Source organism: Mycteria americana, chromosome 3 (assembly GCF_035582795.1).
Source record: "Mycteria americana isolate JAX WOST 10 ecotype Jacksonville Zoo and Gardens chromosome 3, USCA_MyAme_1.0, whole genome shotgun sequence".
NCBI lineage: Eukaryota > Metazoa > Chordata > Aves > Ciconiiformes > Ciconiidae > Mycteria > Mycteria americana.
In genome coordinates, this window is record NC_134367.1 from 61953987 (window position 1) to 61981874 (window position 27888).

At 38.1% G+C, this 27888-nt stretch overlaps 1 protein-coding gene across 1 annotated transcript in view; it reads left to right on the forward strand.

Annotated features, from left to right (window-relative positions):
* The window catches only part of LAMA2 (laminin subunit alpha 2), a 388353-nt gene that overhangs the window by 227295 nt on the left and 133170 nt on the right, over positions 1-27888 (forward strand). Inside the window, exons 17-22 of the mRNA XM_075497163.1 lie at positions 3365-3492; positions 9183-9269; positions 15600-15811; positions 20422-20528; positions 21522-21785; positions 24727-24907. Coding sequence (XP_075353278.1) covers positions 3365-3492; positions 9183-9269; positions 15600-15811; positions 20422-20528; positions 21522-21785; positions 24727-24907 — 979 coding nt within the window. The remainder of the gene's footprint in view (positions 1-3364; positions 3493-9182; positions 9270-15599; positions 15812-20421; positions 20529-21521; positions 21786-24726; positions 24908-27888) is intronic.

Genomic DNA, 27888 nt, shown 5'->3' on the forward strand with positions numbered 1-27888 from the left:
GGCATAAAGACGTTCATTTGGTTTTTTCCAAGGAAGGGAGAGCCGGCTCGGTAGGAAATGGTGGAAAACAGACTCCAGGACATCAGCAGTAAAGTCTTTGGGCAACAAGGTCTGAGTTGTACATAAAATTTTGGACAAAAATAAATTTCACGGTCTTGCTTACTCAGAGGTTGTGTAAGTGAAGTTTAATGGTGTTTGGGGATAAAAGAGGTCCGGAAAATTGATGCATTCAAAATAGTTTGAGATCCAGTACCTGGAATTTGAAAGCATAAAGATTTGGGCATAAAATCATTCCTGGCCATGAAGTCTATGGATCTATGGAACAAGGCATTGATTTTACCAAAACCACTAGATCAATGTGTTGGAACAAACTCTATGTCCAAGGGAATAAAAAGAAAGCGTATATAATGTACTGAGCAGGTTAGGGACAGTTGCATGATCTTCTTTATACCCAGTCTTGTGAGACAAAAAAAATAATTAAATGTTCCTACGAACGTGAAATTAAGACTTCACAGGCTTAAGCATGTTTTAAGGAAATAATCTCAGTATAATTAGACATTGCTTAAACTAGAATGTGCTTAAAACTATTGCTGTACATTTGACAAGTTTCTGACATTCTGACATTCAACCAATTCTGACATTCAACTGACATTCAACCAATTGACATCAAGAAAACACAAATTTTTTATGAGTATTGATAATATCTTTAGAAGGAGTAAGAACTCATCTACTTCAGTACTTAAAGTGATCCATAAATTTGGCAAATTATTATAAAGTTTAATGCATCACTGAAGAGAACAGGCAAATTATGTCACATCTGCGTAGTACATAATCCTTGTTCTTTGTCCTGCAAAATCCAGACTGACTCAGGGAAAAGTACAGGACCACACAAGATCATTCTTTCTCAGCTAAACTCTAACATATACACAGTGCAACGTATGCTCAGATTTTGGCACTATATACGTGGGGTTCTTTTTTGTTTTTAAATTTCTTGATTTATGGTGAGGAAGTAAGCAGATACAGAGATCTGGATTGAGGAGAATTAGACACAGTATGTGGAAATGACTGACATTGGAGTTTCAGAAAATAATTCATCAAAGAGAAGAAGGTCAGCTCTTTTTGTTTTCCTACAAAATGGAAGGTTTCAGGTTTTTTACTTTAAAAAGGCAGAAGCTGCAAATACCACTCTGTAAGAGATGCACAGCTTTAAAATAGTGTGTTAGCTCCTCTCACTTAAATAACATCCTTGACATATAAGCCATTCATATTCTTCAAAAACATTAAGATACGTCTGAGGATATTTAAAGCTAAACTTAACACAAAAGAAGAATCCATTATTTTTCAGAAAAAGTACAAATAATTTGACATGATGCCTTAAAAAAGTTGAATTGCAAAGGATTTTTCTTTTGAAACACTGCTTAAATTATTTTTGTCGCATCTTCTTTTAAAAGCATATCTTAATGTTCCCAGCTACTTTTTCAGTATGGCTGGTAGATACTTTTTTAATGACAGCACTTGAAGTAACAATCAAATGGACTTAAATGACCTAATGAAGTAGAATTTAACCCAGCTGATGGTTCTAAAGCCATAATTTTGTTTGACTAAGAGTCTCAAAAGTTGGTATTAGCTCACAATCTACCAAATATGTGAAAATGTAATGTTGTCACTAATGCTTTAATTTCGAAGATATGCTGATTGTATACACAAGCAATAAGAATGCACCCTTTAAAACAGCATACAGCATTTCTGGAGACAAATGCTTTTGACTCCAGTGTGCTCATGACTGAAAAGGGTATTGTGCTTTTTCAGCCTCCCAAATGTATGGTACTGGCTATGCAGAGCACAATGCAAAAAACTTTCTACAAATCATTGCAATCCTGGAAAGTCCTGAAGAAGAAATCAGTGTTCCTTAGAATACTGCCATTTGCTTTATTCTTTATGGAGGATACATTATGTCTTCCAGACAGTAATGCTGTTATCAGTCACTACCATGTGCATGACTTATTGCAAATGAGAAAACAAGTTTAAAGTGTTCTTAAAATTATTTTGAATTAAATCATAAGTTTGGAAATACTTACACCTTTAAATAAAAAAAAACAACTCAAGAGTTCTTAAGCAGCAGCTGGGTGAAACAGATTCTAGATTTGATCTGGCCCATTGTCTAAATCAGATCAGAACATAGCCCGTTAAATAAAATCTCTCTCATGGCTTTCATTTTGGCCTTTTCAAGTTGCCATATGCTTTTTCAGTCTATACCCAAGCACATCAAGATGGCATTTAAGAGCCAAAAACATTTCTCCTGCTTTCTCTGTTTTCACACTGTGAAAGAGCTACACTTGGGTGTCTTGTGGCAAATAGCAGTGAAAGGAATAGTGTGGTGTGCTAAAAATGTGGCAAAAAACCCGAAACAGTCTACGCCAGAGCTAATTTGCTGAGCCTATCATGGATCCTGCCAAATTATTTAGAATTTCTAAATCCTCTATGGTGAGGGGGAAGAGTAGAAGGGGTAATTACTTTTTAAAACTTGGTTCTTACAAGTCATCACGGGAAGCCTGTTCTCAGAGGGCCAATTCTCAGTCTGCCAAAAGATCATTTAATCTGACATCACACCAAAGGTTATATACAAAAGTGCAGATCTAGTGCTGCCATTTTTATGTAGTACGTTGGATGTTTCATATGCTCAGATAAACTGTCCCTTGTATTATGAAAGCCAGTCACATACAGTAACACAAACTGTTGGACAGGGCCCTATATACAGTATACTCATCTTTGTTTCTACTCATAAAATAGAGTCTGGATGCTATTCCAGCAAACTATTATTAATTAAGTACTTCAGGCTTTGCTACTCTTCGCGAATATATATATATAGTATACTGCTAGCCATATACCTTGTAAAATGAGCTAATGCACTTAAATGTGAAAGAATTCATTTTTATAAGTTATATAGTCTGGGCTGTATTTCTGGGATCAACAGCTGAAAACTGCTTGTCACAAAATATGTCCTGTTGCAAGACTGCAATACTAAACCTGTTTTGTGCTGCTCTGAAGGTTGGTTTTCTTTAAGCAAGCTAAAACAATAATGCAGCTATTGTATGGCAGAAAGATAAAAGTCTGCAGTTAAATATTCTTTTTGTTTTACATAGAGAAAAATTATCCAAGAGAACACAAATACCTGACATATAAGAAGCACTGATTGTGACAGCTAACCTCTAGAACTGGTTCTCAACCAGCAGCAGAAAATTAGAATATATGTTGCAGACCTCTTACAATCCTGTTGGGAGGTTGGGCTAGGTGAATGACCTTCAAGGACTTTCCATATGTAAGTTCTCTAATTGTGAATTTGTACTTTTTATCTTCTGTTTAGGACTGCAAACACAACACAGGTGGTCCATATTGTGATAGATGTCTTCCTAGCTTCTATGGTGATCCTACTAAAGGGACAGCTGAAGATTGCCAGCTGTGTGCTTGCCCCCTAAATATACCTTCTAACAAGTAAGGAGTATATTTATTGCATATTACACTTTTCACTTAGTAAATTGCATAACTTTTTAATTTATACTTTTGCTTGTACACTTGAGATTCTTTGTGTTTTAATCCAATAATATATTCTGCAATATAAACTTCTATTCTCTTTTTACAGTTGTACAGGGTGCTTAGCTTTACTGAGAGGCAAAGATCAAGACAAAAGCTGGATGAGACTAGGCTAGAAATAACAATACAGAATTTGGATGACTGCTCTTTGAATCAGTAACTAGCGTTTGCTTTTCTGTTCTCCTTAAGAGTAGTCGTTTCTAGTTTTAAAGCTGAATTTACCGATTTGACGTGTGGGGTTTTTCTAATAATTGAAGTTAAATTCAATTTATGTTGATCAGATAAAATAGTGATTTCTTCTGCCTTTAATTTTCTTTTTTTTCCAGTCAACATTCAGTGATAATGTTGATTTGTTTGGAGTCTGAATTCGGCCTTAGATCTTGCAAGTGAAAATATTGTGTCAGCGTATCTCAGAATAATCATTATACATTTGTTATATTAAATAAAAATAATAGTGAAAAGTTAATCAAAACTCTGATCTAAGAACAAATGTTTCCTTCATTACAAAAGCTTGTCTGTGCTGCTTGCTACCTACAATTCAATAGACCAAGTGGCTTGAACATTTTTTAGTTGGTTTTGTCCCAGTCAGTACCTGGACAATACCTGAACGATACCAAAATCATTTGACACGATGTAGTTGAAGAAAACTATTCTGAATCTTGTCTGGTTAGCTTTTCTTGTGCATATAAAAAAAATGGAAATTATGTGTATCAGTTTGAATTAGCACATTTGGTTTATGCTTTCCAGTATGGCTTCAGAGAAGAGGAGCCCTGGTGCAAGTAGCACATGCCCAGGTTACACAGAAGAGCTGCTGGGTGCGACATATACAATAATTGTTCAGGAAGATCAGGAACTGTTGAGTTTGTGCCTGACGTTTGCAGTGGTAACTAATGCTTGCCCAAATTCCAGCCACAAATTGGATGCAGCTCCCTTCTAAAAAGAATCACTGTTAGTCCATATAAGCATTTCAGAAGGATTGTAAGATTGTACTGGAAGATTGTAAACTATGCACAGAGGCTGCCCCATCCCAAGCTCTTCACGCAGCTTAGAAGTTTCAAGTGGCTACAGGAGCTGATAAATCCACTGGAGTAATTTTTTTTTTCTCCCTTCAGCCCTGTATCTTCTGTGTCACCCCATTTTTCCTGAAATAGAAGTCAGATTCTGTCAATGAAATGCGCTTCACTATTTAAGAGTATAAAGAGTACTTCCTAAGGTTTACAGGGCAAAATGCATGGCTACCACCCGCACAGAGAGGGAGCTCTGCAAGATGCAAGTAAAGAAGAGAATGTTATCTGAATGGCAGTGTGCCAACATAAGGCACAGGTGAACCAGATTTTTCTCTTAAGGAGTTCCGGCTAATGCTGTTGCCTACAGTGGCATTGTGTCCTATTAAAATTGCACTGATCAGGGCAGGAATAATCTAAGCACTTATCAGCAGATATTCCAGGGGAGTGCAGAATGGGAGCCTGCCCTCCTGTTATCACAGCTCTTCAGGTGGTTTTATTAGATATACATGGGTTTATTATGCCTGCTGCTCAGGCATGGTTCCTCTGACGTCCTCACTGCTTTCACATACTTAGTATTTCCTTGCATAGTTAATTAATTCTCTTTCTATTGTTTGAGAACACTGTACTGACAAAGCAGGAGAAACACTATCACATTTATATCTTGTGCAGATGTGCAACAAACCAAGTCAAATAGATTGAGTTTGGGTTTTTATTGGCAAAATGCCTGGAGACCTCTATTACGTATTCATCAGAGTTCTGGCTGCTTTACTTTCCTTTTTTGAAACTGAACAAGAGAGTCCCTTTTTAATATTTAGTTGTCTTGAAAGATATAGGTATAAAACAAACACAGAATATAAATGTTCTTGAACTGTGAAACTGTGGGAGTCCTGAACCCTACAAAGTTTAGCCCTGCATTAGAATTGTGCAATAGCTTCCTATTTCTAAAATGGATAAAAGCAAAACTGTGAACAACATCCCCAGGCTTTGTAGAACTCATTGTAAGGTTCAGGCTCTCATGACTTTACAGTTCTAGACCAATTACTAAATTTGTTTATGAGGAGAAAAGAGGTTGTTAAAGATTTAATGTGTTACCTGAAGGCTGTTAAAATACTCGTTTTATTTTCTTTAGTTGGCAGTGAGTTTGGTGTGCTAGGGATAATAAATGTAAACAATTCAGATTCCTTCACACAGCCTTCACATGAAAAATAAAGAAATTTCTACCAAGCTCATGTCACTGTACAGATGTGGTATGTCAAGTTATTTCTGAATAACCTAACAAGTGACTAATTTATGTACAAATTATTATAAATAGCCATCTATAGATTTTAATTCCTGTAGTATTTAATTCCTAACATGGCATGACAGGGCATCTCTAGGTCTCTAAGCTTAATACTAAGTTCCTGGTGCATGGAGAATATTGTCCATGTAATGAACCTCTGAGATATATTTCTATTAAGAAATTAGTTTTGTCTTTTATAGTAGTGTCTTATTTCTTTATAATGTTTATAATGGTTCCCATCACTGTTTTCACAGCACCTGAGTCTTTTTCTTTGCAATGCCACATAAGGTGGAGGAGAACTGTTCTATCCATTTTAGAAATGTGGTGGTGATGGTGTTGTTCTATAGTTAACTTAAGCTGATTTAACTGCTGCTTATTCCCTCTCCTGTTTCCTAACGGCAGCAGTTTCCATATGCAATCACTGAAGCCAATCATAAAGCTGCCTTCTGAAGCACAACAGTGATAAGCGACTTGCCATATGTCAGAAAAGAACGCTTGGCCAAATCAGGAAACTAAAATTAAGTTGTCTAAGCTTGTTTGCTAGAACCTGAGCTATATTTTCTTCTTTTTGCATATATCTCCATATTTGTACTTATATGATGCAAATGAGATCAATACCCATATTATAAATGGCATATGTAATGCATGCTTGACTTCTTCGTCTTATCTCTTCTCATTAATGCATCACTCTTACAAACTGTTCTAACATTCTTAGTCTTTGAGGAGTTTCTAATAAACTGATTTTTTTTTCCATAGAAATGATCAGACATACTACTATGTAATTCTTTCTACCAAATGTAGATGTCTGGGATAATTAATGCTTTTCTCTTGAAGTGGCGATAAATTTAATATGGGCAATGAAGACCCTGACAGGAATGTTTTGTCACTAGAAATGGGAGATAGAAGATATCTCATTCAGCCTGGGAAGGCCAGAAGTGAACTTGTAGCATATGAACTAGGAATTGGGGTTGGTCTCAGAATTTTAATATTTTCTTGGAGAATTAAATAAAATCTCAAACTTATTCCCAAGAGATGCTTTCTATAACATACTTGTAAGCCTTTAGGAAGCTCTGTCTCCCAACATAGACCTATCACACATATAACCATACTGTGTATTCATACTTGTCCCATGTCCTGACTGGTATTAATGTTACCTTATGTAAAAACTGAAAAGAGTGATGATGAATCAAGAGGGACTAAGACTTTTTTGAAGCTTGTTTTGACAGATCAATACACAGTGTTCATTAGCATTTATCACTAGTGAGTAATGAGATTGTAAATAATCAGGAAGATAAACTTCTCACCCTGCTATCACATATTTCCTTTATAGTATGCAAAGGGGAATTTCTCAATGCATTAATGTTTAGTGTTGAGATGTGGACTGACTATTAAGTTAGAGAAAGAATCAAAGGATGCTAGGTCTGAGCATAACCCTTAAAACATGGAAATTCTGCTATTAATTGTTATTGCTTTGTAATAATAAGTACTTAATTATTATTATCTTTAAAATTTATGTGGTTGAATTCAGACCTCTTGCTGGAACTGTGGTACAGTAAATCTTGTGCAATGCTATAATGAGCTGTGATAGCATCTCCACAAAGTTTCCTGTGTAGCTCTTAGAAAGAGTGAGGCTGGGACTGACAAGCAGGATCTTATTGGAAATAAGTCAGGTGCTGCTGATTAGATTCAATGATAATGTGTGCCTCAGTTGAAAATTGCTTTCATTGCTATTTAAAAATAGAATGAACAATTGTTGTTTCTTCAACTGGCTCTTCATGCATTCGTGCATCTATTCTTAATTGAATGACATTGCAAAATAACATAAACATAATCCTTATGGGAAAGAGGAAAATCCCAATACCTATCTATGTTTACTGGACCTGACCTTCTCACATTTTTCTTACTGATCTCTTATGTCTGTGGAATAGCTTGCCCTAAGACAGACAAGGTATTTATAAATGGAAATAAACTATAACAGAAACAGAATAAGGAGTAACTGAGGTCAGATTATAGGATGGATGACTCCTGGGAAGTGGGGTCCAGTCACCAGCAGGTAATCACGTTACATGATCCTAATTAAGCCTTTCTGTCTTCCCTGTTCCTATTATTTTCCAGAAACTTTCATCATATATCCTGCTTTTATTTATCTGAGGTCTGATTATATCTATTTGTTAGTATTGTCGCATGAACCTTTACCTTGAATATACCTTCCTTCTGATGTCTTTCTTAGAGCAATTATATTCCTTCTCAATTTCTATTTTCCTAGGTTATAAAAGATAAGTTTAGTGTCTTCTTTTCAGATAGGTGCTTTGTTTTCCTGTTGTGAATAGTCACCCCACTATGCACCTGCTCCCATTCTTTTCTTTTTTTTTTTTTTCCTTTTTCTATTTTTCTATTTGGTTGATCAGAATTGATTACTGTTATTTAGATGAGGCCCTATAAAGGTGCTCGTATGTCTCTGTCTCTAATAATAATTCCAGAATGATAGAAGAACAGGTTGCCTCTTCTTCTGTGTGGTGTCTTTTAGAATGTCAGGAGGTTTCCTCACAAACATGTGTTAAGGGAGAAAGATTACGGAAAAAAAAAATGCTAAACAGTGAAGGAGCACAGTTCAGAGTTAAGCATGGACATTGAGAGATGGAGCTTGCAAATGCCTACGGTATCCTTATTTATAAAAAAAAAAACAGCTAAAAATAAGTAGAGCATAGCAAAGAGGTAAAGCTCTCTACTCTGCAAGCTATTCTCAAACTTCAGTGTGCCTGTCTAGCCTGTTGCTTGAGGTCTTTGGCACTCGATTTACTTAAATGCCCTCTCTGGGAAGCTGCACCAGATATTTCCCTTTTTGCCCCTCCCCTTTCTTGTTCACTGGGTTCCTTTCACAGCCGGTTATACACAAAGTTAACTGAGCTTTCAAATCGGTTGTCCTTCAGAAAGATTTATATAGGGGCCACATTATGGCACAGATTGTTTTGCCAGGCCCTTGGGGGCACAAACAAACAGCTGTACATTCCTGCCTTTTTAATGGTATCCAGACCACTCAGTGGCAGGCTCAAGTCCTGTAATAACAGGCTATTGGGATGCTGCCATCCATTACTCTATATTCAGTGTCGCAGAAATAGCAGAGTCATTCCAAATCCAGTTTGCTGGAGTTAAACTTAAGCCCCAAGTCCTAGACCAGAGTAACTTTTCCTGGGCACTGTTTTGCAAATTAACAATCTCTGAAGTGGGAAGAGAGCTATGCTGCTAAAAGTCTTTTCTTTATGTTTCTTCCTTGTCCCTCTTCTTACCCAATATCAACAACACAGCTTTAGCCCAACATGCCATTTTGACCGAAGTCGTGGATTAATATGCGATGAATGCCCAGCTGGGTACGTGGGACCACGCTGTGAAAGGTAAGCAAGCATCATGCTTTTAACCATATGAGATCTGAAACGAAAGTATTTATCATCTGGAACTGTTCTACTTTTTTATTACTTCCCCGTCTCATCCCCATTCCTGTGTTCTGAAACTCACTGAAGAAATTCCTGGGCATCTTCCTCTGATATTGTGTCCATGCATTTGCATACTTCTAGCGCGTGTTTTATTACTTTATGGTAAAGTGCAAAGCTTCCAAGAAGCACTTGCTGAAAAGTAAGAGTCTTTTTTTTTAAAAAAAAATTATTCTTCTAGCTTTTCTGTCACTCTTCTGAGATTTTTATAATTATTTTGTCTCTTTTGTCATTTGAATGTTTAGAGCAGGGTGGATCAAGTATTCAATAAATTACTGATGCCTCTTTTTGAAAAGTTAATATGCAGCAAAAATACAGTTCTTCTAATAAGTTATTTGTTCATTGTAATTATTTTTTAAATAATATTTTACATTTTTGTTGCTTCTAGTTTCCCATTGCAGTCTTTATTTAGCAAATAGAACAAGCTAGGTTTTAATGACTAAAAAGATAATTCCTCTTTGTCATGTACATAGGAAAGCTCAATATGTATTTCCTGCGCTTCATTACTACCTATACAAAAGACAAATTAAAAAAATATGTCTAGTCTGTCTTTGGCTATGAGAGGTCTGAGTGACATGTTAGTACTGAGAGAGAAAGTTCTCTCCCCTTATATCCTGTTATTCTGAAAGGATCACATGGAGAATTTAAATGAAACATAAGGCTAGTGTGAGTGCAGGTGCTAAGCTCCTGCGAACCCCCTTCCACAGGAGGTGAGACCGCATAGACCAGGCACATCGTCACTGTGTCTGCACGCCTTTCCGTCCCTTGGGATTTCACATGGATGGAACAGCTTTCAAGAGCAGTTAGTGTGCCAGGGGACCTCTGCTAGTTGTTTGGAGGTCGTGATGAATCAGCGTTGGCTTTGGCTCCATGATCCCAGTCCCTTGTGACCCTGCAAATGACACCTTTTTTAAGAGGGGTTGGGGGAGCCAGATAACTATCTAACACCTGGCTAGACAGTTATGTGGCATGAAAACATGGCACTTCTGTTTCTTAGTAGGCTTTTGCCATTTGGCACTTCCATGAGCTGCTTGCAGCATTTTCCAACATAAACCCTAAACAAAGGTAAGGCTTTGTTTGAATGAAGACTTATAATATTCAGGCTGGGATGAGGAAAAGTAGGACTGAACCAAGAGGAAGAGCCAACCAGGAAAGCAGGAACCTGACTATATGCTGTGAATCGCCCTCTAGTCCTGTCTTTCCAATTTACATTTACAACTACTTCCTTTCAAATCCCCTGTTGTGCTGTATCTGTCCTAAAGTGAGAGCGCAGGCTGTCACCTGTTTCCACCCAGCGTCACTGAGTCTTCTCCTGCCGCGTGCTGTTTCTGCCTGTCTTTTCCTGTCTGTCTTGGAAGTCATCACCTTCTTTCAGCTAGTGGGCTGCGAAGTTAATGACGGCAGGAATAAATCACATCAAGAGCCCTTTGGTGGCAGATTGTCAATGCAGGGTCATTGACAGCTTCCATTAGCAACAAGTGCTATTTCTGAGTGGAGCACAGGCTGTAGATGCAGTAGGACAGCATCTGAATAAGTGGCAGGATTGGATTTTAGCCTGATTTCCTAAGGAAATGAGGGTAGTGTGATCTTTTTGTGCATGTCTGTCTGGCTGCCCACAAAGACATTGGAACTTGTAGGTCAATTTCAACCAAATTTGACAGAAGGGTAGGAGGTCTCAAAGATAATAATTGTTCCTGAAGGTTTCGTGAAAAGAAGTGGCTGAATAGAGGTTAATAAATCAGGACATGTCATAGCTAAGGGGGAGAATACTGTGTGAACTCACACCTGATTAAACAGCAGAGAAACAGCAGAGAATACGAGAGAGAGAGAGAGAGAGAGATTATTAAATGTTCTGTCCATAAGAAAACTTTCACAGGGCAAGGAGAAAGCACTGCTGTAGCCTGAGGGATTACTCCCTGCTGAATAGCAACATCCTGCAGCAAATAACCAGCTCTTAGCCTTGTAATCATGAGATATAAATCCATTGGAAATTGGATTTATCTAGATCATTAATTCCAATACTTACAGAACTATTTGCTTTTAGTTGTAACAAGTTGCTTGGTAATGCCTGCAGCTGTCAATAATAATGAACAGGAGTAAGCATGTGGCCTTTTGCTATTAATAGTGATTGTATAATTGCTAGAAGAGAATACATGAAATTCTCTTTCATTTTAGCAACTGCAAAGTGACAAGTGATCTGAGTCACATGATTCATTAACGGAACAGTCCTAAATTATCATGACGTACCAAGTATCATGAAGTGAGCATACGCAGTACTGTACTTATTTGGCCTCCAAAATCATCCTCTGCTCCCTAGGGAGATAAGATCTTTATTTATATATATATATATATATACACACACACACACAGATCTGAGTTGTAAAATGTCAAAAAAATTTGCTACTTCTCTCACTTGGACTCTTCAGGAAAATGTTGCCAAAATTGCTCAATGTTCTGAGGGGTCTGGCTCGTGACAGCATCAAAATAATTGCAGATATAAACTGTGCTGGGAGTTACCACATATCTATAATTGTACAGAAAGCCCAGCTTCCCCATTTAATCCTTTTCCCCAAGGAATTAGACTTACATTCTTCTTTTGCTTACTGCCCACTTTCCCAAGGGGTATTGAGGTAGGACAGACACTCCTAACTCCGTAGAAAGGGTGTATGAGAATGTAAAAAAGCTGTCCTTTTGGCCCAGCACATTTACAGGATGATGATACGCATTTTCCAGCTACACAGTCTTGATATAGACAGGAGCACACGGTGTTAGGGGAAAGAAGCAAAATGGGTGAGAGTCTAGCTTCTCCTGTAGCATTCCTTCATTTATGAATATGGTTCCAGTGACCTTTTCCTCCTAGAAGGAGAGGTCAGTGTAACTTAAGTGGGAGGAGAAGGGTGGGCTGGGTTTTGTCTTCCTTCCCCGCCCCATTCTTCAGGTCTGCCACAGAGTGCCACCAGCCCCAGTCCCTTGCGAGTCCCTTGGCTTCGACCTGCTGCTCCTGCTAGGAAATATAATTCTCCCACTAGTGCCAGAAGCGCAAGTCTGTATTGCAGAGCTGATGGGAAAAGGGTCAAACATTCAGATTTGATACCACAAATGTGTTATGCCGGATTGTATACAGGTTGCAAAGGTAGGCACTCTGACCTTAGAAAATGTAAGATTTATAGTTGGTCATACAACAATAATGTCTGTGTTGTGCATCTGAGTTAAGATTTTTAACTGTGTGTTCACAGGCCATTTCTCCACAGGGCTTTTGCCTGATTTTGTACACAGGTTGAATGCACACGAATTTCAAAGCAACTGTAAAAGTAGTATTTCCAGGCTTTAAATGGTTTTGATTTGCAGCCTGAATTAACTCTGTCTCAAGGGGTATTTTTCCAGTAAATATAAAGAAATGTATAAAATAGGCCTGTGTTTGTGTGCTTATATGTGTATATACACAGCACCATACAAGCTGCTATGAAGAAAATTAACTCTATCCCAGCCAGAACCAGTACAGATACATACACATATATTTATATAGTAGCCCTGTGTTTGGCACCAGTTATGCCAAATAAAAACAAACAATGTCAGTCACAGACACACCTGCATTTGAGGGTAAAGGGGAGCACAGAGGAAGAAAGAAAAAGATGGAAACAATCTTTCTTCACTGCTTTTACTCCTATTTTTGTTTATTTTTTCATCTCAGAGGTGTTCTGTTGTATTTAGCAGTCATTTATTTAGATATGTATTTTAATACAGAAATGTGATTTTCCATGCCACATATGTTATTATTTGTTTTTAATATGAACCTTGCCAAATATGTAATGCTTTGAATCTGAGAAGAGTAGCTGAAGTAGAAATGTCCTTAAGGAAATAAAGATGGAATTAGTGAAAGTGGATTTTTTAATCTTCCCCCGCAACTTTAGGAGAAGTGGGAGAAAAAGTGGAAGAATTTACACGGATATATACACACAGTTTTCTTTTAAGCTTAACTGGTTTACCCCTTCTTTCAGGATCATCTTGAATCTGGATTTGAGATTATGTATGTATATAAGTAGAACATAGCTAGGTGATGGTAGTGGGTTTTGCTAATTTAATTACCAAAGCCTAAACTGATGAGAATACAAAAAGTTACCAAGGTCTCCTGCTATTAATAGAAGGAAATTATTGACAGTGCATTTCTCACGAATCCCCGGAGTATTTTTACCAAGTGAACTGCTTGGGAAGTTTATGTGAATGCTATTAGATACAGAACTAACCCCTAAATGAAAGTGAAAGAGGAATACACATGAAGTCAATAGATGAAGTCAAATAGATTAGTAGTACCAAAAGATACAGTTTTATGACAAATATGCCAGTAGTAAGTGAGAAAGATCTCAGCAAAGCATGGGTGAACTTCACACATCATCCATTTTAGCTAAAATAAGATAACTGCATAAATTATCCAGTTATGCTTTGGCTTTGATAAAACATGGCTATTAATTGTTACATGTATTAAGAGACATTCCTGGCCTTTGTAACTGAGATGTCATTGCTGAAAAATAGCCAATTTGTTCTGGCAAAAGTAAGCTAAAAATCAGTCTTTTGTGGTTGCTGAGATATCCTCCATCCAAGGAAAACATATCCATTTCTTTGCAGGGAATACAAGGAGGTACAATACATGGCTACATTTGTGACAGGTTCTGAAAATAAAATGCCTGAATTATTCTAATGACAAGATTTTGATGTATCGTTGCTATGAGGAGGTAATTGTGAAAGATGGCTATGCTAAAGGAGTAAAGCACAGTAGGCTAGATTGTGAAAATTTTACTCATGTTCTTGAGTGCTTACATGCACCCAAACCACTGGACTATATACATATTATTCATCTGTGGTCTGCATTGTGGGTATTTTTAGAGAATGGAAAAAATCCTACTTTGTGTAGTATCTTACTACAAAACACAGTTCACTTAGCTCCAACTATAATTTCCTCCCCAGTCTCAGTCATCCATTTTTATAATCTTTGCTAATTATATTGAATAGTACCTAATAAATGTTTAGATGGCAATGTTTAGACGGCTTTGTTTAGGATCCAGCTGGAAGCTTCATGAGATATTCTGGATGCAAGGAAAAGGATGAACTTGATGAGCATAAAGGGACAGGAGTGAAAGCATAGTGGAGCTCTGCATTCCTGTATTAGGATGGTACCGAAAATCCTTGCTCAACCATACCATCCAGTACTATTACAAAGCAGAGAGGGTATCTGTGTACATTAGAACTGCATTCAAACCGACTTTAAAATAGTAGGAAACATTAATTTATGCAATGTGTTTTACATACTTTCTGTTTTCTTTACACTAATTGGAGTTCATCTGAGATGCACATGAATAACTTCATTAGCTGGAACTGGGCAATTTTTCTTCTTTTTCTTCGCTATCTGCAAGTTGCTCTTACTGTGAAGTGTGAGCAAATGTAATGGAAAGAGAAAGCAGACCAGAATATAAATAGGACATAGGCTGTGAGATTAGTAGAAATTTGCTTTAAATACACACTCATGTTAGGTCAGATTCACTAACCTGTTTTACATGGTACTCATAGGAAATTGCTGGTGGGCAAGGTGGAAAAGAAGGTGATATTTTTAAACTTCTCTGTTAAAATTTGAAAGGTATAGTACACACCAACATAGTTCTTGTGATAATGAGCAATCTTTTTGTTACCTGCCTATACACAGAGATTAGCAATCCATTAATTAAACAAACCTGACCAGGGGGTCAGGCTAGATCAGGGAAAGGCTAAGTCAGGGGAGGATCTTGTTAGGTAAACAAATTTATGTCTGTATTACTTGCTAAACCAGTTTTTCTAAACTAAACAAGTTTTTAAGGTAGAGGGAAAAAATAATCAAGCTTGCTGGTAAATGAGTACAGAACATCTAGACATGATGTGCTGAAACACAAAGCCTACCTAACATGGACCTGAATTCCTCTAGTGTGCCAATAGACAGATTTCTTATTATGCTTTGTCTCGTCTTCAGTGCCAGTGACAAGATTTTTCTCCCACTGAAATCTAATTACTAGCAGAACTGGCAGGATTTCAGCTGGTAGTGTATCTACAGCGTTGTTAAAAAGGAGAAGGAGGGAGAGAGAAAAAAGACGCTTAAGAAATATGTGAAAGAAGATCAAATAATTTTTGTGATTAGTGAGGCAACAAAATTAAATATTTCTAATAAGAGGATTATTTAAGGGTCCTAACTGGTGATGTCTTTTACCTTAGGTGTGCGGAAGGCTATTTTGGACAACCTCTAATACCAGGGGGATCGTGCCAGCCATGCCAGTGTAATGACAACCTTGACTTCTCCATTCCTGGCAGCTGTGACAGCTTGTCTGGTGCTTGCCTGATATGTAAGCCAGGTACAACAGGCCAATATTGTGAGAGGTGTGCTGATGGATATTTCGGCGATGCTCTTGATGCAAGAAACTGTCAACGTAAGTCATGAACTTTTACTGCTCCTGACAGTATTGATCTGTCCTATATCTGTGTTCCTGAGAGGAAGACTGTGCCTCTGTATGTGTGAGCGGGAGAATGATACGGTGTACTTACGTCTCTAATAATAATAATGTTTTACTTGCATCTGCATCTGGAAAGGGAGACTTCAAAGTAAATAGAAAGAAGAACCTATTAAAAAACTTCCTGCTGTAGTTGAAGCTGTAATGAAGCAGACATGGAAAAAACCTGGGAGAGTGGAGCATTGCATGGATGCAAAAGGTTATACTAAATGTCAGATCTACAAAAATAAATGAAAACGGTTCACTAAAAACGCTATAAGCCATCCAGGGAAATCCCATTAACTAGTAAGATTGGTGCTGAAAGGAGTGATATTTGAGTTACTGTAGGGTCCAACTTTGGCAGCACTTGCGACCTCCTTCCCACCTACATGACCTCGGTAAGAGTTGGGAGCTGCGGCCTCTTACAGGGCAAGACTCTCCTGCTTCCTGCAAAGCAGAGTCTAAAATCTCCTGACAAATTTTCTAAGGTGCTCTGAAGGAAGATACCTGGCACTGCAGCAAGCTACCACTTCTCAGCTGAGTGGTGGCATTTTGTTTAAGTATGAGCCCCAGCTCATACTTCCCCATAGTGATTGCAAGAAATTACTGAGAGCAGATGGAAGATTTGGTAGGAGCAGGAGCTTTTGCTTCTGTAGGAGGCAGTGGCTCTCTCTGAGCCATTGCTGGCACAATTCAGAACGCAGCTATTAGGCAGAACAAGTGTTTTTAAGTTAAAAACATTCCTCACATAGCCTTCCACCCCATTCTGAGGAATGGAATACAGCAGGTTGTAAACTGTCCTGAAAGAGCAGAGTATTTCATCTCACTGTCACAAGGATCTAATCCTTTTCTTTCGTTGGAATAAACTCAGAGCAACTCCATTGAGTACAAAGGTCGTGTATCAGGACAAAATTATGCAAGTAAAAGAGCTGGGCCATTGTCTTATTGCTGTGTGTGTAGCAACACAGAGACCACTTCTGCAGTATGCGTTGCAAGCATGAAAGTCTGAGCCACTGGCATCCATTTCCAGGATTTGCTCTATTAGTGGCTTGCAGTTTGACAGTGAGAATACTAAGTTCTGTTGGACCACGTAAGACTGCATGGGAGCCAGTGAGATGCAGAACATCACCAGGTTTCTCGGCTAAGGCTAATAAACACTGATACACGTAAAATCATAGATAGCCATGAAGACATATGCCTGTGTAAATGCTTTTTGTCCCTACTTTATACAACGCTGGATAAAAGTTGGACAATTGCATATATTCTCTGCACGAGGTAACAGTTTGTGATGAATGATGTCATATAAGTTAAGGTGTTAAGTATGTAATGTGATTTAAAAAGAAGTGTATTTCAAAAATCATAGCTTCCAGTAGCTTGTCACCATTCCTAAGGCATCAATAGGACTGTTGCTTTGAACATTTCTACAGTAGTGGCAGCTGCATGGGAAAGAAATGTAGTATGAGGAGAGTTCAGAAAACATACAATTAAAAAAAAAGTATTAAAAATAAATACATATTTAATGTAGAATTACAAGCTTTGCTTTTGTTGTTAGTATCACTGACAAGGAGAGGCCCCTAATGTATTCATAGCCTTGCGCTCACAGTTACCTTGTAGTCATCTACTCTCTGTCTTTCATGTGGGTTTTCTTTTTTGCATATGATTTTTTATTTCCTTTGCAGACTTCCATGAAGTTTGCCCTGCAGCTACAATATCAGAGGGACTCTGCCTTTACTTTGTTGTTTTCAATTTCGTTCCTTATTAAAAAGCCAAATCCAAGAGTATTGCAAAGCATGAATTTTGCTTTCAAATTATTGTTTGAAATGTTTCTTGCTCTTTCTCAGTACAGTGCTGTTGTCATGTGCATTAACCATATCAAATGACAGTACAACTTTACATCATTATAGCGTCTCTGAATTTCTTGGTGTAGCTGTACAAAATAATAAATCTAAGAACACTGAGCAAATGTCCTAGGCTTATTTGACTTGATTCTAGTAGGTTGTTTTTTGGTGTGAAACAGAATAGTGTGCTGAAGCAAATACCTGGAGGTTGTGCTGATGGTAATAGAGCTAAGTGACGTGAGATGAATTAAAGCAAATATTCAAGTGTGCCTATGTGCCAGTGCATAGGTGCTACTGTTGGAGGAGAGTAAGTGTGATTATAAATACACACGCGTAAATATTTGTACAAATCAAGAGAGAATGAGAAGGGTCTTGACCAGTGTCATTTTGGGAGAAAGTAAGACAAATTTCTCTGACAGGCTGTATTGTATTATGGCAACCATTTGGACGTTTGGACAATTGCTAATTTTCCCAGTAGAGGTGAATGAATGGGAAGGCTTTAGGTGAGATAAATGCAATTTATCAGATTGAGTAACAGTTTAGTAGATGAATAGCCCTGACTGCATGTTTCTTCTGTATGTACATACTGCCAGAGCCAAGAAAAACAATCAAAGTCTTGACTTCCAATTCTGCCTTGCCACTGTATTGCACTCAGTCATCTGTGGCTCAGTTAAGAATACATGGTATGCTATTTGTGGTAATATATAATATAAATAGGACAAACTCATCTGTTTATAAAATCAGTGTAAATTTTCTTTTTGATTCTTGTGGTGTCATATGCCTGTTAAGCAAAGCAATTCAAATAAGACAAGCTTTGTTTTTTGAGGTCTGTATAAAAAGGTTGGTGAAATACTGTTGATTTGCATTGAGAATTGTGGTTTGTTGAGTCTGAGCCTTCACATCATCTTTCACCGCTGACCATTTTAATTAGAAAGATACTCGAAATATATATAGTGATACTCATCACTGTGTACAGTGTTAGAGTAAAAGGAAAAGAGAAGCGATGTTGGTTACAGCAGAAGTGTTTTTAAGTGTTTACATTTTAAAAATATATTGCAAAACAGAAAGAGATCAAAACCACTGAAAGTGTTACCAGACTGATAGGAGAGCCCAACATATTTCTGTTACTTATTCCAGACTATGAGACATCTTTACAGATATTTGAGAAATAAGGCCATGAACAAACTAGCAACCCATAAAGTCACTTTCATTTAAAAGAAGCAACTTCTGCAGAATACCTGAAAAGTGGGGGTGGGAAATAGAAAATAATAATTTCCATTTGCAATGTAGCAAGTACAATAAAATAATAAGGAAGCTCCTGTTGTAATAGTCTATATATAGAAAAAATATAACTGCTTTGTCTCAAATGGCACCTTGTGACATGCAAGTATGTGACCACCATGTGTTCGCTCTTGGGTCTCTTAAGTGTTTCTTAAAATGAAGCTGTCAGGTTGAGAAAGAGACCAACGCATGCAGTCAGGGCACTGCAGGAAGGCAAAAAGTGGATTGGAGCCCTGGTTTACAGAGTACATTGATAATCAATATAGAGGTGTGGATTCATTCCCCTCTGGGAAAAAAAAAGGACGTGCAGGAACCAGCTCGCTCTGATGGAATTGGTGACTGCATGGTCGTAGTCCCTGTGACACGCGATCACATCCCTCTTCTCTACTGTGAGCCCTAAAGGGATTTTTTCCTAATCTCTGCATGCCAAAAGAATTGTGGTCAAAGAACATAAAGGGTGATACAAAGCTTCCCCAAAATTTCTCTTCTCCTAAAGCATGAGAATTTAGAAGCCAAAAGCATTGTTATTTTCCTCAAGAAAGAGCAGTTCCTTTTCATTGCCATTTTAAATCCTCAGCAGAGCGTTGTGAGGAGTTCGGCTGGCCGGTTAGGTTAAGTTTCCTCTGGGAACTGTGGAGCTGTTGCTGAGACAGCGGTACCGGAGCGTCACGGGAGCAGACAATCCTCGCTCTCTTTTTCAGCTGTACTCCGGGGTGCTGTCTGTGAGGAGGAGCTCTTGGGGGGCTGAGGAGGTTACTGCCCGCATAGCGAGGCCCCCGGAGGTGGCCTTCTTCTGGGTCCTCAGCCTGCCAACATTTCCTGCCTACTGCATTAACACGGACTGGACCCCAGGGCAGCAGGACCAGCATGGGGAGCAGTAGCACTCCCACCTGCCATAGCTAAGGCCCCTACACACCATGTGTAAGGGTCTGTACCCTTTTTTTTTTCTCTCAGTGCCGCCCTGCCCACTCCAAGGTTTGGGGCAATGGCCAGGCTGTTCCGAGGGAGCAGCTTCTGAGAGGGAGAGCGCCCTGCCTTCCCCACCATCCCCTCAGTCTGGAAATTTGGCACTAATTAAAATGTAAAGGCAGCGACTGTTTTAAAACCTTAATTCTCCATCATCATGTACTCAGTAATGTGCCCTAAACATCCTCTTTTGATCTGAGAGGCGCGTATAAAGCAAGTTGTTCATGAAGTCGAGGCAAAATTTCTCACCGTAATAATTTGGAGCAAAATTCCACATTAAGATGGGTAGGTTAATGTGTGTTGTCACCGAATGGGAGTAACTCCTTCCTGCTTTACTGAGGCCTGCCTTCCTGGGTTTCTCAGGCTGGCAAAAGCCACGCTGTAAACATTTGTCTATTAAAGATAGATTCAGCAGTATACGTGTTTTAGGAAATACATTGACAGCTCCTTCTTCTCGCTCTGCAGCCTGTCACTGTCACATCAATGGCTCCTTCTCAGAGATCTGCGACTCTCGGACAGGCCAGTGCGAGTGCAAAGCCAACGTGATCGGGCGCCGGTGCGATGTCTGCCAGGTGAGTGGCAAGAAATGCGGTTTTCTTTCAGTTTTCTGCCCTGTTTCTCATGACTAAATGCAGTTTCGGTTTGGATAGCTTTTCTTTTTTGCTCATTTTTCACTTAAAGAACGTATATGGGTTGTTCTAATATACAGCATGGTAAAATGGCTGGTTTTTAAATGTTTTCCAATGGTTTTCTAGAACAAAACGCAGAACACTGCATGCAAATATATTTTAAGCCTCACTGTACGTACAAGTACATTTTTATATATGTATGTACACTTCGTATTCTGAATGCTTGTTATAATTAAATTAGTTAAAAGTATTGCAGCTCTGGGGGAAATCCCGCTATGAAAACAGTTGTAAAATATCTGATAGCATCTGATTTTCAAAAAAAGCAGGATGCTAGTTTACTTCTGCTGTGAATGTTCTGCTTTTATGTTTTTTCTCAGAGGTTCTTCTTGTATTGGCCAAATAATGTATTCTTTTTTGGTGAAAATGTCTTTTGCCTTCATGTTGTTTTGCTGTTTCATAAATCACTGTAAAAAACAGTGTTTCATGAACTTTCTCAGAGTTTTCTTTAGGCTGCTAAGGAATATGTTATAGCTGGCTGCATGTTTCTCCAGCTCAGCGTGAGGACGTGTGGGTTAGGCCTGTGTCCTCAGAACACCTCCGTGTGTGTATAATTTAAAGCACATAAATCATTCTGCCGAAATCACAAGGATCATTTTCACCCTGTGTAAACTGCGTAATTTCTGAAGAGGTTTGCTCGCACTCTATTTTCACCAGTATTTAAAGAATCCATTCAAAGAAAAATTGTTGGTATCAATGGAACAGGTTGCATAACATACACAGAAAATATGTCAAGCTTGTTGATACAATATTGGCCGTTGGTTGGAATTAATCTTTGTTTACTTCTGTGTTTACTACCATCTTTATTCCTTTACTCTTTTATTTGCTGTAGTTTCATTATCTTCACCTTCTAACAGTGTTTACTTTTCATTCTTAAAGCCCAGCTACTTCTGGGCCCCAGAAAAGCAGTTTTGTATACCCTGTGGCTGCAGTGCTTTAGGATCCATGTCACTGCGATGTGATATGTCAGGAAGATGTATCTGCAAATCAGGATTCATGGGCAGACGCTGTGAAATCAGCAGACAGGTGCCTAAATTGAAAGAAAATGCACGAAGCAGTCAGCAGATCCGAGTCCCCCCTCGGAGATGGGGCGTCAGCAGTGCCAGTGGGTGCCCACGGGGTGCTTACCGGCCTGCTACTCCGGTAATCAGAAACTGTGTGCATTGCATGGGCTGAAATCTTGTATTCGCTTGTGTTTGGAGCTCCCACAGACTTTTTTTAAAATTTATAATATGTGTGCTACAATATATGAAATTATCAAGAAACACACAGGCTCAGAAGGCAGGCAGCCTTTTAGGATACTTCCCCATTTCTAGGGCTTCTCATAGAGCAAATGTAGGACAGAAGTCAAATAGCAGAATAAGTCCAAAAGCAGCACGGTCAACAGCAGTATGCACAAAATGTATGGGTGATATACATGCATCAGTGGAATCAGTGGGATTTGCATGGCCTTTGGCAGGGTACGGCTTCCTCTTCTAACAATTCAAGAACCAAACGCTTAAGGAGTTTGTGAGAAGGATCAGCCCCAGAGGCAAAGTGTTAAGATCTAATATTGAAATATCAAGCATAACTGGTGTTAAAAGTTCTCATTAGTGAATATGGCCAGTCATCTGAGCCATCTTTAACAGGGCGAAGTGCCCATTATTTTAACGTAATGCCCAAAATGACAGAAGTATTCATTATTTATGACATACAACAATACAACAAAGCAACTTACTTCCTAAAACGAAGTAATTCTGATGCAACTGCTTCTAACAGAGCAGTGTTTTAGGAATGTTGGGGTTTTTTCCCTGCAACTCAAACCATCCACACTTCTCACACCCAGTTTCAAAAATACCTGGCATTGTTTTTTCTCCTCAGGCAGACTGCGGGACCTATGCCATGTTTGCTCGTATGGATTCCTTTGGAGAACATGAGCTTTTACCCATTTAACATATATTATGTAACTGTTCCCCACACAAACACTCGACATACACTGATACAGGGACAAAATATAACAACATATTCAGAAAATTCCTCGTATTTCCTCATTGTTATCCGGGATCTTAACTCTTGTTCAGTAAACGTGATTCTTAGAATTTCTGTGTGTAAACAAGCTTTGCGGAAGGCTTAACTTGGGGGTTCATCTTGGGGGTTTGCATGACTGATCAAAATGTCTTTGACTGTGCAGAGCTCATCACAGAATACAAGCCAGCATGCTAGTGATCTTTTCTTCCTTCACACAGTGTGGAGTGCTAGTGTATTAGACTTTTTCTGACTTTCACCCTTATAAACAGAATTTATTAGATCCTGTCGAACCTTCTATTGAGAACTGAGCTGCATGCTGTGCATTGATTACTTCGCTGCATTAATCTGAATGTCTGTCCTGAGATTTTTGCATATTCACATTTCTGTGTGTTTCTTCCTGTGGAAAAGAAATCTCTAGAGATAGTCTGTATATTTAATTGAACCTTGGAGTTTAATTATATGAGTTTGAGTCTTTCTTTCTCTCTGATACACCATGTTTTGTCATGCAGAAGTATATAATTGGCAAAACATTTCAATATAGAATTTGGAAATGAAAATCAGTGTAATTCTTTATTACATGTATAACCAAGCATTTCCTTAGGTTCATATGATTCTTCAGGCCAAATTCTGACCGTAGGTGTGGTCCTGTGTTCTGATACTTATCAGCAGATTCTCTATGGGAATGTGGAACTTCAATATTAACTTCAGAGATCAGATTTCAGGACTTTTACATGAAAGCCTGCTTTCATGTAAAAGTCTCTGGGAATTCACCTACACAAGAGGTTAGGGGTTCCACTGTGGAATAAATCCATGCAAAATGTAAGTCAGTGCAGCTCCAATAACTTGAAAAACCTGTACTGATGTATACTAGGTAAAAATCTAACACCATATGCCTGGGTCACACAGTAGTACATTGTAAAAGTAAATATTTTCCACTTTGTTCCATTTATATTCATTAGCAGTGATCTTTTTAATATCTCATTTTTAACATTTTGCTTTCCTAGTGAAGTCTCTGATAGATTTTTACTATTAAATGTTGTAATATCAATTTCAAGTGAAGTTAGTAATATGATTTGGATTTCAATATTCTCTGAAAATCATCATACCTGAAAAAAGGTAGAAAAGTATTCCCATTTTAAGTCACTCTAGCTCAAGACTGAGTTCAGAATCTGAATATCAAGTATGGTTTGCTCCTAGGAGCCTCTGTTAGCTGGTGCAGTGAAACCCATATGGTCTGTTCGTTAAAAGCTTCAGACAGTATACAAATAAGCATGTGTCTTCCCTTCTTTACAAGTATACTTTTTGCACTCCGCTAGTGGAGTTAAGGAGGAAATTTATTACTATAGTTGATAACATCTATTCTGGTTCTGTAGCAACTTTCCAGTACTCAATGCAAAATAAAGCGAAGAATGAAAATAGAAGAGAAACAGAGGCTCATTGATTACTTCTATATTAGTCTTAGACCTAACCCAAAGACAGATTTTTATCTTAAAAATAGATAATTCCCATTATTTGCTTGTAATGTACACAAATACATTTTATCTATGTTCTTGTAAAGTTATTCCTAAGTATCATTCAAAAGAAATGCCCTCGAGTTACAGAATACGATATACAGACATTGCCCCCGGTCAGAGGAGATAAAATCTGGTTGTTCAGAGACTTTCCAGTTGAATCAATCTCCATTCATAGCTAAGAATTTGAATTCACTCTCTTAGCAACAAACTCTGCCTAAAATAATCTTACAACCCAGACACAGGATATGTATATGGCACTGACATACATTCCATTTCTTGTGGGAATTGTACTTATGGAAACACAACCTCATAGGAAATGTGTTAAATTGCAGAACATTTATTATAGCATCAGGTAACGTTCTGAAATCTTTATTCTTTTTCAGCTGTGTAGGGTATTTAGTGCCCTTGTCCCAGTGTGTTACTGCTACAATTCAATCTGTTAAGGGTAGTATTTCAGTGATGAAGAGGAAAGAACCACCCTGATCTCCCTATACTCTCAGCTTTTCCTCTTTTCTCCTGGTAATCATTCCATGTACTAACTGCTCTTCCTCCCTCTGTGGCAGCCTGAAACATTTGGCTTACAGTCTTCAAGAGGATGTATTCCCTGCAACTGCAACTCTTTTGGTTCCAAGTCCTTTGACTGTGATGGAGATGGACAGTGTTATTGCCAGCCTGGAGTGACAGGAAAGAAGTGTGACCGCTGTGCTCATGGATTTTACAACTTTGAAGAAGGAGGCTGTACTCGTATGTAAACTCTTTGCAGCCAGTTGCAGATTTATTTATTTGTTTGTTTGTTTATTTATTACAAAGATTCTAGTTTGGCTGGTTTTGGGTTGCCTAACAAATTTGCCTGACAGGTAGGTATTTTCATAGACAGCTCTGTAAATCGGTCAATTGGCAAGGATGGTGATTGGCAAGAACAAAAGACCCAAGCAGTTCCTGCTATTTTAAGGTCAGTTTATGGCTAATCTACCGCATTTGGAAGGAACAGGGATGTCCTTTTCTCCAAGTACTTTCTGCCAAAAAAGTTTCTATGGAGTTCCTATAATTTAGTTATGGTAAGAGTATCATAGAAGGCTGATTAAGGTGCTTGCCAAATCACATCAGCTTGAAGGGATGTGAATGGAAAAAAAAAAATCCCTTTGCTTCTAGTTTTATCCCAAACCTTTTCACTGTCTTTACATGGTTGATCCACTTTTATTAAATTTCTGTACGGTAATATTTAGAATCTCGCTTACTTGTATACTTTTTGTGTACAACAAGATCTTCAGATAAAATTCTCTAGTATGTCCCTTGTGTAAACACACGAAAAGTATGCTTCTCCAGATGCTGAAACTCTAGCATCAGACATAAATATATCCAGCTACTTCTTTACATTTATGTTTGTCCTTTTGGACATTAGGCCAAACACTGAAATGAATGCTTCCTGTCCTTAAACAGTACAGACTGCTACATTGAAAAGAACCTAATCGATAGGTCTCTTCACACGGAAATATCCATCTTTGCTAATAGAACTGTATTTTTTTAAAGTCTCATAGACTCATTTAGGTATGATTACAGGAGACGTAGACAGTTGTCTAGTGTGGCTGGCTGCTGGGACGCCAGAATGGCGATGGCTCCGCAGCATTCTTTGCTGATGGCAGAGCACTATAAAGCCAAGGGTATTGCTGCTGCTATTCTTCAGGCAGAAGCTGTATTCTTTCCAGAAGCAGAAATCACTATGCCCGGTATCCTATTCCTCCTCTTTTCCCATCCGGAACGGCAACAGAAGCAGCAAGCCTAGCTCTCTGCCTTTTTTTACTCCCTTTTTTTAATGGAAGGAGCATTGAGGCCTCAAGACCCACATCTGTGCAGCAAAATTCAATTTCACCTGTGCTGTTGATAAGCCTTGAGCCAGGCTGGATTATAGGTCATATTTGAAAACATTACTCTATGGTATTGTCTCCCATGGGAAGGAAATGTTTACCACCTTGAAAGTGCAAACACGTTGGCATCTTGGAAAAGGGGAAGATTGGTTCACAGGCTCGGTGATGAGAGAGCTTGAAATGAAATGCAAATGATAACTACAGTCCTAGAGCCCTTAGCACATATACGGAGGGGAAAAAAAAAACTGTAGTATATCTTCATGATTAGTCTCTTATTCTAACATTTCACAGTTTAAAAGCACATCACTGTTGTGAAATACTGCAAAATGTTGTTCATTTCATACAGTTGGGGAAGGAAAATGAGAGGGCAATTAACAAGATTTCACATTAGAATTTTAACTGCTCTCTTGGCAAACTTGAAATGATAGAGTTTAAGGAACAGTGATGCAATGGGAAAATAGTGTAAATCCAAACAATATTTTAACTAGAAATGTATCTGCCTCTGGTCGTCAAATATTTTAAATAACCGCAACAGCTAAAGATGTTCAGAAAATTCAGATTTTTAAAAGTTCCAAAGTTAATACAACAGATGGAGAGGAATTCTGTTTTCAAAGTGCTGTTTTTTCCCCACTTATTTTTAGTAGGCTTTTTATGTATTCCTTCAAATGACAAAAAAAAGGAATTAAATTATGAATCACAGAGCAAATCAGAAATTTAATAAAAGTATATCAAATCGTGCTAGGAAGAAAGTGCACAAAAATGAATTCCATAGTGACAGTTAAGTATCGAATAAAATATTGGACCTCTTTTATCTAGCATTTATCCAAAAGGAATATAATTTGATTTTTTTCTTGTGCAATAAAAAACCATAAAGCCTAAAAAAAACCCCTAAAGCATCATCAGTTAGCGTTGACATTCTAACAGCAAAGATACAAAAGAGCAGCAAAGATACAAAAGAGATTTCTATTTCACTATTTCTTGCGACAAATGTGTTGTATTTTTCCCATATTCTTTTTAATAATGATAAAAGTAAAAATGCAAAAAATATTGGTGTATCACTTTCTTCCCCTCCATGCCTTTTGGACCAATTTTGTGTAAGAACTGGAAGCCCATAGAAGAGCCGTCATATCCGAAAGCCTCAGTCTCCCAAGGAGAGATGCATTCTGAAACATCTTCAAGCTACAGTGTGTCAAAAGATTTTATGTAGCATGCAAAACATCTTGTTCCTGGCGTGACAGAGGCAAAACTTACTATCTTCTTTGCATCAGTTACCTTATTTTGAAAGCATCAATGGGAAAAATAAAGGTCACTTCTTATTTGAACTATAGATATGAGTTCTATCTTTGCACACCTCTTACTTCAATTCAGAGTAAAACTAGAAAGTATTTCATCCAGTAAAGGCAATGAACATAAATACAGCCCTCAGCAATGACTGTTATGTTACACTGCCCTGTAAACACCCCAAGGAACAGATTATCACTCAGAGAGTCATAGTTTGCTTATGATGCTTTTGCTCTGACCTCAGGGGTAATGTTGACAGTGGGTATGAAAATAGCCATGCACCAGTTCTGCTCCTCCAAGCGATTAGGTGTCTTGTGCCCCGTAACTGCTTATCACTTACATACCTTGAATCTGCATTTCCACCAATGAGTTGTTCACTTAATAATGCTTTAAGAGCAAAGGTCACTTTTGGAACCACTTCCAAAACCAAAGTATTTTTGATTGAATAAAATCTGCAGAGAATCCCAGTTTCTTGTGAGGAGGCACATTGTTGATGTCCTCCTGGGACAGAATACATGTAGTCTGAAAAAAGGGAGTAGAATGGGAAAAAGAAACTGAAACACCTTTTCTGCCCTTTAA